The 19,530-nt window shown below is 34.0% G+C and overlaps 1 protein-coding gene across 1 annotated transcript in view; it reads left to right on the forward strand.

Moving 5' to 3' along the window:
* EFCAB13 (EF-hand calcium binding domain 13) overlaps positions 1–19,530 on the forward strand; it is a 127,174-nt gene that overhangs the window by 9,275 nt on the left and 98,369 nt on the right. The window contains 2 exon segments of the mRNA XM_038546015.1: positions 647–774; positions 1,546–1,628. Coding sequence (XP_038401943.1) covers positions 647–774; positions 1,546–1,628 — 211 coding nt within the window.

Genomic DNA, 19,530 nt, shown 5'->3' on the forward strand with positions numbered 1-19,530 from the left:
GCCTTTTTAAACTTTTGCTCTATGTGAGATCTCAGGACCAATTCTTACTGATCTTCTATGGTCTTTTTGTAGGGTCTTCTTTCTACATCCTACATGGTCTTTAAAAGACAAGGCTCTAGATTCCATGTAAAATTGAAGATACCTAATATTACAGTTCTCATTTTCTAAAGTGATGCTTTCTATCTACTTGCCACTTTTGAATCATGTTTATACATACATGTTAAGTGGATCATTTTCTCAATCATAAGAATAAAGCATAGCTACCTGTGTTATTTGAATAACATTTTTGGTTCTTTACATTATTTTGCTCATATAGCCAAAGCTTATATATAGCCTAGAATCTGGTGGTCTTGTCTTCACTATAACATAGATTTTCCCTGCTTTGTAAAATCCATTATTATAAATTGACACAATATTAATTAGAAGATGATTTAGTTGCATACTTAGAAAAATGTGGCTTTGCAAAAAAAATTAGTTTATTTCAAATTTTAGTATATATAAACTAATTTCATTACAAAAAGCAATTTTGTATCAGTAAGGAACCTAGATATGATATGATGAGCCTATCTTTTGAGAGGTTTATTGTCCAATAATGCTGGTTTATTAATGTGATCTCAGCTACCAACATTCTTGTATTTGGCTCTAGTTTGCCTCTTCCTCAGTGAAGATGTCAAAGAAGATGACTAGGAAAGAAAACTGTTTATTCAAGTTGCCGAATCAGTACAGCATTCACAAGACTTTATCACCCCTTTGTACATCTTCCTCAGTTATTGGGTATTTAAATAATTGTATTTTTTTCCCTAATTGTTGCATTCAGATTTGAGGTTTTTCTTTTTGGAATCATCTATCCTTTCCACATAAAGTGTGCAAAATAGTTTGTGCAAACTAAAAGTATGCTCTTAGGAAGGTAGTGTAGAGCTGAGCCCAGTGTATACGGAAATGAAAGACTTAGAATTGAGTCCTAATTAACCTCATATGCTATCTTAGGCTCTTGTACAATTCACTTTATATCCCTGGGCCTGTCTCCACATCTGTACAAGAATCTTATACTAGATGGACTCTTGAGATTTCTTTTAACCCTAACCCTAAATCTATGATTTCAGTTATTTATATGTTATAGGATTAGATAAATCATCTTTTCAAAATGTTTTTACTGGCAGATTGTGGAATCTGGGATATTTGTTATTCAAAGATATTCTTGTTTTTCCTTATTATGATAACTTTCTGAAAATTTGCTGTGACTTGAATTAAGAGTAGTAAAAATTGGACCACAACCAAAGGATGGTGGGTCATGGGCATGACATACTGACTAGGGTAAATTCTGCTCCCTAGAACACCTAAAAGAAGCAAGGTGGGAATTCTGGGATGAAGAATGTGTGATTCACTATCACTTGGACAGTTCTTTAAGAAAGGTTTTTATGGAGTAAGAGACTGGAGAATCTCAAGCCATTACTAGGTTTGCTAATACTTTAGTGGAAAAATGGCATTGTGTATGGTTTTGATTTGTCTTTGTGCTGCTTTCTAATGTGGCTATTTCTTTGACAGGAAAAAGGAAATGATTTCTAGCCTCTACAAGATATTATATAATGAAGTACCTCAAGGACACTTATACTCACAAGAATTAAGTGGTAATAATAGGTTCTAGAATTTCTTGAATAAATTTCCTGATTGTGTGCTTTTTTAGGAATTGTTTCAGTGGTTAGTGTCTCTTTACTCCTAATGGCATATGATATCAACTAATATTACATGATATGACAAATGCTATAGCCTGTGAGCAAGCATAAGTAAACTAAGTATTCATGAATATCTTCTGTTGTATTGATGAGATAGGCAAAATATAACATATGTGCTTATTCTAGTTCAGTTTTTTGGAAAAATGTCTGATATTATATCTAATGAATACATTAGTAAGCACTGGAGTCACTGATTTTACTGGGATTTAGTTCTTGGTATCTTAATATTAAGAATCATAGTACTCTTCACTTCTTGACACTGAGCTCTCCCATATCTTGGGCTTCTCCTCTATATTTAAGGGAATCATTTGGCATAGTTTTCCTCTTACCTTAACTCTGGTCATCATATTAGGCATTTTTAAAAAGTAATCTGTAGGGGAGCTTGTGTGGCTCAGTAGGTTAAGTGTCTGCCTTTGGTTCAGGCCATGATGGCATCAAGCCCCACAATGAGCCCTGCATCGGGTTCCCTGGTCCACAGGGAACCTGCTTCTCCCTCTTCCTCTCCCTGCCACTCCTCCTGCTTGTGCTCTCTCTCAAATAAATAAATAAATATTTTAAAAAATAAAAATAATCTCTATGCCCAACATGGGGCTCAAAATCATAACCCCAAGATCAGTAATTGCATGCTCTACTAACGAGCTAGCCAGATGCCCCTATATCAGGTATCTTTTATACCCCAGTTTTTTTGCAATATAATTAAGATGTAGCACTATATAAATTTAAGATGTGCAGCATAATGACTTGACTTGCATATACTATGAAGTGATTTCCACAATAAGCTTAATTAATATCCATCATTTCATGTAAATACAGGAAAAAAAGGAAAACATTTTTCCTGGTGAGGAAAACTCTTAGGATTGTAAACAATATCTATGGCCTTCTGTATTGTCTCATTGTCAATTTAAAATATATATTTATTTTAGAGGGGGGAGCAGTGTGAACAGGAGGAGGGAGGGTTAAAGAGAGAAGAGAGAGGCAGAGAGAGAATCTCAAGCAGACTCCCTGTTGAGTGTGGAGCCAATGAGGGGCTTGATCTCACAATCCTGAGATCATGACTTGAGCCAAAACCAAGAGTTTGACTCTTAACTTACTGGGCCACCCAGGGGCCCCAGGCCTATGTCAATTTTATACTCCGTTTTTCAAAGAAGCTTCTTGAAAGAGTTGTTTTCCTTAATTATTTATTTACTTTCCATCTCACTGAAACCTTATTTCCATTTCCAATATTCTATTAAAACTCCTATTATTAAAGTCATTATTATCAATATTTTAGTCTTTCTCTGGATTTACTGCTGTTATCTAGCACCTTTGTTTTTGAAAACTAAGTGTAGTATCCACTGAACTAAATTCAGTCCAGACATTTTTTGAGGATCTATCCTGAATTAGACATTGACACTAAAGAACAAAATATCTTGCCCTCTAGAAATTGACAGTTTAGTGAGAGATACTAACATGCAAACAGTCACAATATACCAAGAGCTTTGACTGAGATACATACCAAGTGATAGGTGAGCACAGAAGGATTCAACATTCCCAGGGAAAGTTATGGAAGCCTTTACCATGTGAATTTTGCATGATTTTTTTCACAGTTCGAGAGTTCTTTAGGAAACTTAAAGACTTGGAGGCCATTCACTTTAGACATACCTACATAAGTCATGAGATTGATTTTAAAGCAGAGAATTAGAATAGAAAGATTTATTCCTCTTTCTTCTTTTAGTGATTATTGTTTTTCCTTGAGAGAGGGTGTAGGGGAAATAAGATAATTATTATTTGCATTAACTAACTGCTTAGGTGTGTGTGTTTAGCACTTGAGAAGGCCCGTAAAATTTTCAGTAAAATTCAGAGTGGTAAGATTTATGTGAATGATCTACCAACAATCCATCACACCTTCAAGATTTTTATAAGTGATTTGGAAATGCAAAAGGCACTAAAGACTATTGATATTGATGGTAAGTTTTATGTTTGCATTATTAGTTTAAGGTCTGAAAACATAGATGTTAAGTTATATTTTGGTCAGGTTAATTACAAATCATAGGAAAGCTAAGCTTTATAATGCACTATAAAACTTTTTTGCACATTTATGATAATGATAATAAAAAAATTGGGCTCAGGTACCTAATAGGATTGTTAATTAATAGATTGGATTATGACATACTTTCATCAGCATTTGGCATTTTTAGACTTTAATTTTTGCTAATTGTATGGGATAGGGATGACATAGGGAAAATTTCTTAAGGCAAAAATGTTAAGTATTAAAGAACAGATTAATATATTTAATTATATTAAAATTAAGACTTTAATTTATCAAAAGACACCTTGAAATAAAAAGATAAGTTACTAACTTTAAAATATCTGCAATTCACAGAATTGGCTAAGGATTAGTTTATAGAATGTGTAAAGAACTCATACAAATCAGTAAAAACAATGGACTAGAAAAGTGGGTAAGACACATGGACAAGTGTTTCACATAAAAGACAATGTGTATAGCCAATAATCATGTAAAAATATATTCTGTCATCATTAGTCAAGGAAATGCAAATCAAAATCCTAATAACTTCAATTAAAAACATCTAGAAAAGGAATTATTCTTTTGTAGTCAGTGTTCAGTACTTTAATCAAAGAAGTAGATAATAAAGAACTAATTACATTTACAGACCATTCCAAGCTTGTTAGGAGGAGAGACAAGTTTAGAATAAAAATGGTAGAGATAGGGATCTCTGGGTGGCGCAGCGATTTGGCGCCTGCCTTTGGCCCAGGGCGCGATCCTGGAGACCCAGGATCAAAGCCCACGTCGGGCTCCCGGTGCATGGAGCCTGCTTCTCCCTCTGCCTATGTCTCTGTCTCTCTCTGTCTCTCTGTCTCTCTCTCTCTCTCTCTCTGTGTGACTATCATAAATAAATAAAAATTTAAAAAATGGTAGAGATAAGTTGAAGGGGTGGTCAGAAATAAAATAAATTCAGTACACATAAATGCAAACTAATACTTCAAGGTTGAAAGTATCAAGCTGCTCAAATATAAGATGTGGATTTATTATTATAAAAGATTTGTAGGTGGAAAATCCTAGGAGAGGATGTTACCACCAATAGAATGTTACTAAGCAATCTAATAGTATTGAATTTGATGAAGTTTTGGAATATAGGTGAGGTTTGGTGGGGTGAGGTCCAGAATTAACTACCAAGAAAGACTTCTTGAGATGTCTTTGGTGCAAAATGGTGGTTTTATTAAAGCACGGGGACAGGACCCATGGGCAGGAAGAGCTGCTGCCCCCCACCTGTGAGGCATGGCTGATTATACCCCTGGAAGTTGAGAGAGGTACTCTCTAAGGAATTTTGGAAGCAAGGTTTCCAGGACCTTGAGGGGACTAGCTTATTGTTGGGAAAAGGTCACTTATTATTGTCTAATAAAACCTTAGTCATGAGACCCTTCAGATGTATATCGGTGGGCCATGTACTTGGGGAGTAAAAGCCAACATGTACCTTGGGGGTTTAGAAATAAAGGAAATTTCTAAAGGAAATTTTATATGTTAAAGTGGACTTACAGGATCCTGGGGGTCGGACTAAGACTGCCTTTTGCCCTTAGCAAAGTATTAACATCGAGGCAGTTGAGTCTGTAGAGGAATGTCCCTTTGCCTGTTTCAAGGACTTGTCAATGTGCTGCCTTGGGCTCATGCCTTGTCCTTAGCTAGCCCTGTGTTCCTGCATCAAATTGACAAGTTGCAATAGTGTGCATGTATCCATCTGTCCATCTGTCCAAGTCACCACAACATTTTTTGAGTGTCTACTGTAGTCAGCTTTCAGAGGGTATAAAAATAAAATAATAAATATAAACCAAACTTTTAGAAAGGCTAAGAATCAGCTCTATTTTTTCTGACATGTTTATCTATGTTAATTGTCTTGACTTAATTTTTTGGAGATTTATATTAAGATAATTATTCAAAGTGGAAATAATTTATTCTCTGAAAGTACAGGAGAAAATAAAAATACAGAAGAAAATAAAAATTATGTGTATTCTCTCCACTTAGAGCTGAATTTTGGCATTTTTATATATATTTCTCTAGGATTTTTCTAGAGTGTGTGTGTGTGTGTGTGTGTGTGTGTGTGTGTGTGGTATATACACATGCCAGGAACACATGATTTTAAAAAATATACATGGACTCACATGCATACAGTTTTGTTACCTTTTCCTATTAACATTATATGTTAGTCAACTTTCCATATAATAAATAAGCACAGATCCATTTAAATGGCTGTGATTTATTCTGTGGGCCAAATAAAAAAACAAAAAAATTGTTTTGAAAAATAACCTATATAACAAATAATCTATATAAATATGAGTTCTTTCTAATATATTTGTGCTTATAAGTAATGTTTTCTCTTTAGCTCATCAGACAAAAGATAGCTAAAATTGAAATTGCTAGGTGAAAGAATGAAAATTTTAAGGTTTTTAAGTAATTATTATTAGAAATTCAAAGCAATAAAACTGTAGAACTTTAGATATTCAAGACTTTATTTATTTTTTAAAGATTTTATTTATTTATTCATGAGAGACACAGAGTCAGAGAGAGAGGCAGAGACACAGGCAGAGGGAGAAGCAGGCTCCATGTAGGGAGCCCGATATGGGACTTGATCCCAGGTCTCCAGGATCAGGGCCCTGGGCTGAAGGCGGCGCTAAACCACTGAGCCACCCAGGCTGCCCTTGTTTATCAATTTTTGCACATTTGTGTAAATATTTTTATAGGATAGATTTCTAGAAATGAAGCAGCTGGGTCATAGGATATGTGTATATCCATAGGAAAATGGTTATGTCAAATTATGTCATTGTTCAGCTCTACTGGATATAATTGACAAAATTGTGTATTTTTAAGGTGTACAACATGATGATTTGATATACATGTTAATTGTGAAATGAATACCACAATCAAATAAATAACACACCCATCACCTCACATAGTTACTTGTGTGTGTGTGTGTGTGTGTGATGAGAACACTAATCTCTTAAGATCTTTCTTAGCAAATTTCAAATATACAATATAGTATATTATTAACTATATTCACCATGGTGTATATTAGATTCCCAGAACTTGTTCATCTTATACCTAAAGTTTGTATCCTTTGACAAACATCTGCCCATTTCTTCTGTCTCCCAAAATATACTATATAGGTGTGTGTGTGTGTGTGTGTATACATAGACACATAGTTATATAGATATCACATTTTCTTTATCTGTTCATATGTTGGTGAGCACTTATGCTGTTTCTATTTCATGGCTATTGTGAATAATGCTGCAATGAATATGGAGAGCACATATCTCTTTGAGATAGTGCTTCTGTTTCCTTGGAGATATATATAGAAGTGAGCTTGCTGGATAATATGGTAGGTCTGTTTTAAAAATTTTTATAAAACTTTGTAGTTTTCATAATTAACTATACCAATGAATTTTTAAATTATCTACATATTTTATAGTTTTATTGAGGTATAATCAACATATAAAGTATATAATTTGAATATTTTGACGTATGTATATACTTGTGAAAATTCAGTACTTCTTATACCCACCCCTTTGCAAATCCTCATTCTCTCTCCACAAGCCCCCTCAGCACACCTTAAGCAAATATTAATCTGCTTTCTGTCATTACAGACTAGTTTTCATTTCCTATAATTTTATGTAAATGGAATCATGTAGTAAGTACTCATTTTTTTAGTCTGATTTCTTTCATTCAGCTTAATTGTATTGATATTAATCTATGCTTTTGTGCATATGACTTTATTTCTTTTTTTGCTAAGTGGCATTTTCTTATGGTTATAACCATAATTTGTTTATCCATTCACTAATAATGGACATTTGGGTTGTTTCCAGTTTTTGGCTATTACTAATAAAGCTGCTGTAATCATTCATTTGTATGTCTTTGTGTGATGATATGCTTTCATTTATCTTGGGTAAATGCCTGGTGGTAGAATGATTGGGTCATATGGTAGATATATATTTAAACTTTTTAGAAACTGCTAAACTGCTTGCAAAGCAGCTAAATAATTTTACATTGCCTTGAGCAATATATGAGAGTTCCAGCTGCTTGTCATTCTTGCCAATCCTGGAATGGGTGAGCCTTTAAAAACTAGTCATTCTAATAGGTGTATTATCTCACTGTGGTTTTAATTTGCATTTCCTGAATGAGCAAATGATTTTGAATATATTTTCTTATGCTTATTTGTTATCTGTATATTTTCTGGCCATTAAAATGTGTTTGCATTATTATTATTGTATTTTGAAAGTATATAGTCTGAATACAAGTCCTTTACTGGATATGTGATTAGTGACTATTTTCTTCTAGTGTTTGGCTTGTCTTTCAAAAAGCATAAATTCATACTTCTATAGAAGTCTAACCTACCATTATTTCTTGTATGGATTGTGCTTTTGATGTTTTGTCTAAAAACTTTTTGTTTAACCCTAGATCACATGGAAGTCAGAAAACAAATCAAAGTAGTTAATTGAAATTTGTACAGATGTTTCATTGTCTTTTGAAGGAAAGAAGAAACCACTCTCAAGTTATTATACTGAAAAAGAAGTTTTGAGGCAGACAACTTGACAAACTTTTCAATATTAGAGAGAAAGTATTTCTGTGGCTTAGAAATGAGAACAACTAAGCCTTGTCAAATTCTCTGAAGGTAGAATCCTGCAGACCACTGGAAGCCCTGAAATGTTCTTTTATAGGTTATTTAATTCAGATGACATTTGAAATGTGTGTTTATAATAATTTTCTTCTGAACATAGATAAACCCTTTCAAAGTTAGCCAAATTTACTAAATGATGAGAGAAATGACTTCATAGTTAATTTAACTTGAAAAATCCTGAAAAATTCAGATGTTCCTTGACACAGATCTATGCTTATCTAGAAAATAGGATTTAAGAACCTGATTCTGTGTTTTGTCACACTTTGTAAATCTGGATTTTTAGCTCTAGTTGCTATTAGAGATGACCTATGCATTATCATGCAAAAAAAAGTCATAATTTTAACTTCTCATTCAAGCCAATCAAAAATTTCTTACTGAAAATTTCATTAGTACTATTTAGATTTCTTGTTTTTCTTCTTTTAAGAAATAGGCATTACTTTTTACCTGAGAAATGAGATGGTTTTGGGGGGATAAGGATTGGTTTAATATTGTGCAATATTTTGTGCATTTGATTTAATGCATTTTGTTTATATGTGTATGTAATTTGAGCGAGAGAGGAGAGGAAAGGAAAGGAGGAGAGAGGGAGATGGAACAATGTGAGGCAAAACTTTCATTACAATCTCAGTTGGATCCATAATCTCCCCTAAAACCCTTGGTATAGAGGGCTTTTCCCTAAAACCCTTGGTATAGAGGACTTTTCTAGAACTCAATGAAATCAATCCTATTCTTTTAAGATAAAACCGTTGTGTATGTAAAATTGACATGTTGCAAGATTTTTTTGGAATCTAATTACAAATATAAAAATTAGAGCTTTGAGCAAAGAGCACTGCAGTAACTTTAATTTTATATCATTATTATTATTAATGAAAACTAGTATATAATTACAATATGTAAATTTTTTTCTGCTGAGTTTTCTTTTACATTCTATATTTAATGTTAATGCTGACTACCCTTATGTATGTATCAACTATGTTATTCCAATATCAGTTAACTCTATTCACATTTTTAGCATTTTTATCTTATGTTCTTAGTGAGTTTGCTGATGGAGTTTTTTTTCCCCTTCTGTTCCTCAACCATTATTATAGTTAATGGAATGCTGGACTTTTCGGATTTCTTTAAGGCTGTGAATGATGTTTGTTACTTGGTCTCTCAGGATCCAGGTTAAAAAAAATGATTCTTCAAAATTATAGAGAAGAATGATTTTGATTGTAACTGATTTTAAGGTGGGGTGGTTATATTTTTCCTGAATCTTTTAAGTACTTTTCCCCCCAGTAGTCTAGGTTGAGAAAGATTACACGCGTTATTTCATAAAAGGTACTAAAAACCTGGATCACTTCCATTATATCCTAATTTTCTTTCTCTAATCTCAACCTTTTTCTGCACACAACTGCTAAATTAATTTTCTTAATGTAATTTTTATCATGTCATTCTCCTCAAAAATTTAGATGCTCTTCCTTTGAACGAACAAATGTACTCCAAAGTCTTATGCTTGACGTCCTCACCTTGTCATAATTTTGCTTGCCATTCCTCCTTTCTCCGTAGAATCCTTTCCAAGCAAAAACCCGTGCTCCAGTTAATCAAAAATCCCTATACGTGTCAACTTCATTCTTTTTCCATACGTTTGTTCATGTATTTTTCTTTTTTTTTTCCCCTTTGAGGTCTCCTGTTTTCTTCTATATGTTAACAGTACTCTCCTTACTGCTTCTGTTTCTCCCTAAAATTTCATATACTGATGGATCACCTAACAACTTTTAGTTTACACTAGATATAAATTGCAAAGAAAGTGATTGGAAGAATTATTCATCTTAGTGATAGAAACAGTGCTTCTAAAAGTCTGAGATCTCTAGTGTTCATGACCTAATTTGAATAGTTTCTTGGTTTAAAACAAAACAAAAACCAATTCCCTGGTTTTTCCATTAGGCAAGATCAAGTTCCTATAATCAGTCCTTGGGATTATATATTTTTGTAGTCAACCAGACTGTATTTTCTTAGAATCAAGGATATATGAATATGATAGTCTTCATATACCTGGATAAGCAAACAAGAGACAAGAAAAACTCTTTAATGTGTATATATTCATTAATGTAATAAATGTTATTAAATGACCTACCATATACAGCACTTTACAATATAGATATGATGCTTGGCTTGTTTTTCCTTTGTTAACTCCTTATTTCCTACTTAGCATTTTTATTAACTCCTATAGCATTGGGTTTCTCCTGGTTCCTTTGTCTACTTGGTTTTCACCTTACAGCCTTTTCTTGACCATAGATTTATATGTGTGTTTGGGTTCCTAAGTGCTGCCTACTTTTCGTGCCACAATTTAGCTTCCATGTATTCCTTTGTTTTTCAAGTCCCAATTTCCTATTTTAAACTTATTTTTGTTTATTTAAAGGTTCTGCTGCCAACCAAGAAGTCCCAAGTTTCTTCTTTACTTCCTAAAACGATATGCCTAATTCTTGAATATGTTATTTTTATAAAATACCCAAGCAATATATGAGTATAAAAATGTAAAAGACCCTTTTTAATCCTTCCTAGGTTATTAGTTCAATGTTGACTTTAGAATCTTTTTTATGCAATTATGAACATATATATGTATGTATACATACATATATATTTTATAAGACAAAATGAGTTATCAATTACTTGGCAGAGGAGAATAAGAGGGCCTAAATCTTATAGAGGCAAGTAAAAAGATCAAGCATACATTTAGGAATCAAGACACTAAGAAAATTTTTAAAAATAGAATTATCTTCTACTTTAAGAGAAAGGGATCATGCTATATATATATATATATATACACATTATATATATTGTCTAGCATGATTTTTTTTTAAACTGAATATTGTGTCTTGAAAGGTTTTTCATGCCAGTAGATATGAGTCAATGTATTACTTTTTAATAGCTGCATGGTATCTGAAAAATGTATACACACTATAATGTGTTTAATAAATCCTTTATTATTGAATATTTAATTGGTTCTAATTATCTTAGCATTATAAACAATTTCACAGTAAATATAACTTTTCTTATATATTTTATATATATACATACATACTTTTGTGTTATATGTATGCCTGTATTTTTATGATGCCTTTGTAAGGTATAATTAGTTGTCAATTATTAGGTAGAAGAGAACCAGAGAGATTCTATGTGTGCATTGGGGCATGCTTTCAAAACTCAGATAGTTTTCAACTCTTCTTTAGCTTTCACTTCCTGCTCCTGTGTATCCGCAGGGTAAACTAGAGGTGAGAGTTCAGGAACTGCTGAGGCTTTCCTGGGTATGGCCTTATCTATGTGTGTGGCCATCCAGATGCTCAAGAATATGTTAGAATTCAAAGCCCTCTATGGACATCTCATTTCTCAGATTTTCCTTTTAAGCTTGTTTGCTAGCCTATTGTTTGCTGTTTTTATTGATTTGGAAATAGACCCATGACATCTTTTTGAGTGGAAAGACAGTGGACTTAATATGTACTGTTTCATTTGGGTGAAATATTCACAATCATTGATGTGCATAAAGAGAGATAGAAAGATACATGAGTAGGATGTTAATCAAAATGCATCATTTTTTTCATACTCTTAGATGGGAAATTTGTTGTTGCTTTTATCTTTATTCTCGATGAACAGTTGTGGGTTTGACTTTATAAAATTAGTAGGTCATTGTAGAAACGGCAATAGCATCGAAGAGCAAGGACTTCAGAATATGACTTTTTTGTTGTTTTTTGTTTCAAGTTTTACTTAAATTCTAGTTAGTTAACATACAGTATAATATTGGTTTTAGGAGTAGAATTTAGTGATTCATCATTTACATATAACACTCAGTGCTTGCTTCAGTTGCTACTCACCGCTTGAAGCAGTCATAATGTTAACTAATTGCCTCTGATTGTTTTTGATGAGTACTCCTGGGGAAAAGATTCTGCATTGGGCAAGCTTTGAGTCAAGTCAAATAAGGACAGCTTTACAAGTAGGGTCTTCCAGGGAACCACCAGTTCTTAAGGCATGGGACCTTGAAGAAGTTCCAACCTCATTCTTCTGTATTGGCTGTCAGGCTGCTGTTTTTCATTATTGTAGGCTCTTAGTTTTCAGTTTCTGGGAAGCTGGGATGGTGAGATGGGAATATGGCAAGTTAAAATGCCACAAAGTTTACTATTACTGAGATTCCAGCATTTTTCTTGAAAAAACACTCCTTGGATTGCTGTAAGCCTTTGATTTATATCCAGAATTTTGAAAACAATTGATTCTGACAATTTTTGCCAGTGTTCTCATTACTTTTATGGAGGCAAGGATTCTCAGAGGTACTTCCTCTGCCACTTTTGCCCACTTGATCAATAATTACTAATTGAATGAATGAATAATGAATGCCCAGTTCTTCCTCCCTGACTGTGCAAATCAATACCTTTTGGATCATTATGCTTCTTTTTTTTTTTTTTTTTTTTTTTTTCATTATGCTTCTTATATCCTGCATTCCAAGAAAATGTGGTCTGACTATAAAATTATTTGCTTTCTAGAATTGCTTGTGGGAATTATGTTTCCTTATCAAATTAAGAGATGCGGTGGTCTGAGGAGCACTTAAATTTAGCACTAGGACCAGATATCAATCTGTTTAGATTTTAAGAAAGACATTTGTTTAGGGAAAATTCTCTCATTAATATGAATATTTTCTTTTAACTATGTTCTTTCCAATTCATTTTTGATACTAAGGACTGTTAGCATAAGAAAATGAAGTTTAAAAAAAAAGAAAATGAAGTTTCTATGGAGAAATAGAAGACCTTTTATAGTGGTTAACCTGTTGTTAAACTTTTTGTAATATGGTAAAAAACCTAAAGAGAAATTTTGCATCTACTCCATTCTTCTCTCTTTTATACTATTTTTTCTAAATTACATTTTTAAGCAATTAATGATACCCTCAAATTTTGTATTAAGCAGCCTTGCTCTTACGGATTATACCACTGGTGGTAAGAAATTATTTTAGTTAAAAGTTTTACCTAAGAGATTAATATAGTATAATGAGAGAACCCATACCTTTTATTTATTTTTTAAAAGATTATTTATTTATTTATTTGTTCATGAGAGACACACACACATAGAGAGAGAGAGAGAGAGAGGCAGAGACATAGGCAGAGGGAGAAGCAGGCTTCACACAGGGAGCCTAATGTGGCACTCAGTCCTGGGACTCCAGGATCATGCCCTGGGCCGAAGACGGGTGCTAAACCACTGAGCCACCCAGGCATCCCAAACCCATACCTTTTAGTACAATGCCCATAGCTTTTAGCACAATGCGTGGCATATGAATAGCATTCAATAAACACCAGTTATTATTGCTAATATTATATCAGTAGGGGTAATAGAAAAAATTACATTTTATACTAGGAATGTGCTGAGAATTGGGCAAATGCCTATTTATAGGTAAATTTTTAGAAAATTCTATGCCTTTGTAAAGTTATTTTCCATTGGTGGGTTATTGACACAAAATCAGCTCCTCCAAGAAAAGCTATTCATTCTCATGGTAAAATAACTTCTTTGTTGTATTTTTGCAGCATTCCAGAATGCCCTGAAGATTTTTCTGTAGGATAAAAAGTGGTCGAGTTGCAATTGATGAACTGGCTGCTGTTTTGAATAGCCCTGTAATCCCTGAAACTTTTCAGGAAGTGATAAAACATGCTAGTATAGACAGTGAGTTATTTGAATTCGTGTGTGTGTGTGTATGTGTGTGTGTATAGTGTGTGTGTATCTATATCTATATCTTGGATATCAGTTTCTGATTGATCCTTTATTTCTCCTCCTTTTTCTTCTTGATACTTGCCTTTTGCCATCATCACTGCTTACTGATGTCTGTGGTAAGAGATAGTCTAGGAAAATTAGATGAGAAATTTCTAAAATTGTTATATTTGGTATGTTTGGTAAAAATCTAAGAGAAAAATGGATTTATTTTCTTTTCAAACTTAACCTCTTTTCCAAAAATCACTTTCTTATCTGTGTAGAGATGGTTTCTGTAGTGTCAAGGGCATTGGCTTTACAAGTTAGGAGACCTATATTTTTTGAATTTTAAATTTTATCAGATAGCTTTGATTACACAATGCTTCTTATACTTTTCAGTTATTCTCCACAAAATGTAGATTTCGTTTAAACATTATAAATATATTTAACAGATGTTTTGTATTACATGTTTACATGTCACCAGAGGGTGTCTGATAATAATAGACTGATAAATGATTGATTCATTGGTTATCCATTCATTTAATGAGTCAGATAGTCATTTAATATCTATTGTGCTTGGAACTGTGCTAAGTAATACACAGATGAATAGAACACACTTGTTTTTCCAAAGGAGCTCACATTCTAGTGTGGAAAGAATTAAATAAAATGAAAATTATAATGTGTAGCAAATACTATTATAGAATGTAGATAGGCTGCAAATGTATCCTGGAAACACCATGGAAAGATTACTAGAAGTTGTGAGTCTGAGCTAAATCTTGAAGGATCAGTAGGGGTTAGTTGGTTGAAGGTGGTATGAAGAGTAAAAATATTTGAGACTGAGGGAGTAGTTTGTATAAATATGGCAGAAAAATAATCAGACATGACATATTTTTCATTGGGCTTCCACTGTTTTTTGTCATTTGTTAGTGGTAGCTTTTTAGTAGGCCTTTGGTTGCTAAAATGTGCTGTGAATATAGAACCAAACTGCATGGATTTTTTTTTTTTTTAAGAGTGAGAGGAGAGAGAAGGGCAGAGAGAGAATCTTATACTGGCTCCACAACCAGCACAGAGCCCAATGCTGGGGGTCAGTCTCACAACCCTGAAATCAAGACCTGAGCTGAAATCAAGAGTTGATTGCTTAACCAACTGAGCTACCCAGGTATTCCAGGCTGTATGGTTTTACTAGGTAGTCATTTATGGTTCTGTGTGAGTAGACAGAAGTGGGGGAATGTTCTGAGACATGAGATGTCCATAAAACAGGGACTTTAAAGATTAATCTAAGCTATATTATTAAATAGCCTTTACGGCATGTTCTACCAGAAGCAGAGAAATCATATATGAGATCACTGTAGCACTTTTTTTTTTTTTTTTTTTTTTTTTTGACAGGGAATTCCAGTCTGGAATTCTAGGCCTTCTATTTTATTTGGGGAGCTAAACTGAAGGGTTATGCTAATTTCATAGGATTGCTGTAGGAATTAAATATAAACATTTATTATTGTGTTTAGCACCTAGAATAGTGTCAAGAAATGTGAAGCAGAAACCTGAGAATTATCCTTGACAACTCTGTTGTCATAATGCAATCATTATGAATTGCTATTATTTAAAATTCCTAGATGTCTCTTAAATTTATTTTCCAATATTCCTACTTTAGTCCAAGTTACCATAATCTTTCCTTAGGACCATCAGTGTTCCTCCTAACAAGTCCACCCATATCTGGTCTTTCCTCCTTTACACTGTAGCCAGAATAATCTTTTGAAAACACACATCTCATCATGTTACCTCTGTGCATAAAAATCTAATACTTCTTGGGATAAAGAACCCTTTAACATTCCATTCAGGGCTTTGCAATAGCTGTCCTTTACCATAGGTCTCCAGCTTTTTTGCAGACCACATTTTATTTTGGTTACTGTGCCTTCATGGATATTCAGTAGTATACCAATGCCTCCTCTTGCCATAGCCTTTGCATATGTTCTTTTCTTTCCCTGGAACATTCTGCTCCTACTAGTTAGTTCCTACTTATACTTTAGATTTAAACTTAACTCTATAGGGAAGTTTCTATGACTTCTCTTAACTAGGTCAAATTCTCGTATTATATACTCTCACAGCACTAGCTATAGTTGCAATTTTTATTTCTTACTGTTTTCTTTTTTCCTTTTTTTCCTCTTATTGTTTTATTAAGATTTGTATCTCAAATAAAACTAAGCAGATATCATGTCTACTTTTGCTCATATTGTATCCTTAGTACCTACTAGTGCTTATGGTACATATTAACTACTCAACAAATATATGTTGAATGAGTTAATAACTCTCACCCTTTACTCCATCTCCTCTAACCAGGGAGAACAAGATATCTTCATTTTGTCATTTTTATAAGCTGGTTGTGACTTAAGGTAAAATTCCTCATAGGGAACGTCCTTGTTCTTTTGGCTAGGAAAATCATTTTAATAGGTTTGTTTGATTATGGGAGTTAAAACCTGTTGGGAGACACCTAGTTTGAGCAGAAAGGTAAAGGGAAGGTGAAAGTACAAGGTAAGGTGAAGTACTCTATATAAGCAAACAACAGGAACTTAGAATACAACAGTGGTGGCTAACTGGTAGCTGGAGAAAGAAGACTGAGGGAAGCTAAGAGTGGATGGGGGTCCTGCAATCAGTAAAGAGCGGCTATAGAACTCTAGGACAATAGTATGTAGTTGCTTGCTGTGCTATAAAGAACTCCCTTGGGCAGCCCAGGTGGCTTGGTGGTTTAGCAGCGCCTTCAGCCCCAGGGTGTGATCCTGGAGACCCAGGATCGAGTCCCACATCAGGCTCCCTGCATGGAGCCTGCTTCTCCCTCTGCTTGTGTCTCTGCCTCTCTCTCTTTCTCTCTGTGTGTCTCTCATGAATAAATAAATAAAATCTTTAAGAAAAAAGAAAAGAACTCCCTTACTCCCATTAATCGCAAGTTACCTAGTAAAAGTTGGCCTTGTGTTAGTAGTGTTGATAGGTAGATTTAAAGGAAAAAGGTCTGGGGATCACTGGATGGCTCAGCGGTTTAGTGCCTGCCTTGGGCCTAGGGCATGATCCTGGAGCCCCTGCATGGAGCCTGCTTCTCCCTCTGCCTGTGTCTCTGCCTATCTCTCTCTCTGTCTCTCATGAATAAATAAATAAAATCTTTTTTTTTTTTTTTTTAAAGAAAAAGATCTGTAGGTTCTGTGCTAGGTAGGCTTGGGGTGGAGAGAATATAACAGAGAGAGATTGAATGTGGTAATATGAGTGAGATCAAGAGTCCAGGGGAATAGAAAAAACAAAAATCAACCACAAGAGTATAAAACACTCAGGAATTCTCAAATTTTGATGGGAGTGTTGATTTATGTTCCTGTAGTGTATGGTTTGGGGTCTGAACTATTTTATTTAAATATTAAAGGAAAGGACAACCCCAGAATGCCAAAAGTTTTGGATTACCCAGGTAAGAGACGTGGATTCTTCTATGACAGAATTTTGAAGTAAGGAGTGATATAACTCGGTTATCCCTAGTAGAAGGCATAGCACTCTCTTATAGGTTTTAACAACTTGTTTTGTATTTGGTTTGTGTTTTTTTGGCATAATAATGATACATGGAGAGTATGTTCATCTTTATGAGTATTCATAAAGAAGAGGAAAGAATTATGCCATTGGAATTTGCAAGAAGTCCAACAAGTATTTCCTTTATTAAGATATGGCAGGAGGAATATGGAAAATAACTTGATGACAGTTGTGGGAGTATCAGATAGTTTTGGTTTCTGAAGTGGGATATTGGTACAGTAGTTTTTTCTCTCATGGTGATTAGTGATCTGATCATTGAACTGAGTGAAAAGTAGTGACTAGCATAATTTTTGATAGAGTGGTTTTTGATATTGTGGAGCTATTGTAAAGATTACAGAAATGTAGTATTAATAGTCACTCAACACCTTCAAAGTGGTGTTGCCTTGAATATGACTTTGATGATTCGGATAATTTTTCCACACTAGGTATTTATATTTTTCAGGTTGAATTTCCTCCAGAAGTACCATATATGAGTGGGAGGCTGTTTTGAACTTCCCTTACAAAATAAATGGTGCCTATAACTATACTGATTGCCTCACTCTCAACCAGGAATTATTCATTAAGGTTTTGATAAGCCACATAGGGGCCAAAATAGTAATTTCAGATTTTGTAATGTTTATTTGGCTACAGGTTCTATTTAAATAGAAAATATTTGTTTGGCACATTTGTGATAAGTATCTATGATTGCGTAGAAGCAAGGAGTAAATTTTGAGCAAGAGCTAGTGAATCTATAAATAGTTGGCAACTGCATTCTCACTGGTTGATGCTGGACCTCTTTCCAGAGAAGGGAGTCTTCTAAGTGGAGAGCAGACATAAACAAGTTATGGCCTTCCCCACTGGATTAATTTATGTATGGTCCAACAGAATATTTTTCACTGATCAAGAGTTTGAGGGCTGAAACCTTGAATTATTTTAGGACTTAAGCTATGATCTAAGAACTTGAGACATGGAATCAATAAGTGCCAGGAGTTCACTGGAGAGACTAAGTGGGGTGTTAGGACCATAATCGAAGAGAATTAGGTTAAATATTGAGGAAATAAAAAACAGAATGTAAGAAGCAGTTCCTAATCAGAAGACAACTTGACATCAATTGGTCTAGCACTTCTTTGAATGCTAGACAGGTCAAATACTTAACCTTGCTTTGCAGTAATTGAAAAACCTGCACCTGACATAGTTTGCCAATTTTCAAGACTCAGAATGAATCAAACTTAACACTAAAACTATATTATATATAATTCTTCTTTGACTCAGAAGGCAAACTTATAAACTTGCATCTTTTATTTTCAGGGTCTTCACTCATGCATATAATAGAACAGTTGATTTCTTATGCATAGACTAAAGAATAAACCTAGTATTTTTATAAGTAGATAAGTCAACTCCTGGTCTTTTTCACTTTGCATGTCAAGCAAAGTCAAATATTTGGAGGCAAGAAGTAGTGGGAAAAGCATTTTCTGCCTCTGTTTACAATTGGGAATGATGTTATTTAAGGTTACTGCCTCTGAACCCATCCTCCGTCCTGCCCTGTCCAAGAAGGAAAATGGTCTTAGATGCAAGGGCAAGAATGATAGAAGTTATCATTATGAGAGTGCTGGGCACATATAAAGTGCTAAGTCAGTGGTTTTCTGCTGTCCACAAGGTAGACATTGCATTATTCTTCAGTCTATTTTACTCATTCAAAAATAATTTCTAAGTGTTGGGAAGTGGATATTTTGCTAGGCATTGGTGAAACAAATGACACATCCTCTGCTCTTGAAGAGCTCATGATCTAGTGAGGAAATTCCACCTATGGAAAACTCTCCAGAAACTATTTATTAAATATTATCCTGATTTTACCTAGCTTTGGGGCTTAAAATGTGACTTAATTTCTTTTGATG

Source organism: Canis lupus, chromosome 9 (genome assembly GCF_011100685.1).
Source record: "Canis lupus familiaris isolate Mischka breed German Shepherd chromosome 9, alternate assembly UU_Cfam_GSD_1.0, whole genome shotgun sequence".
Lineage (NCBI taxonomy): Eukaryota > Metazoa > Chordata > Mammalia > Carnivora > Canidae > Canis > Canis lupus.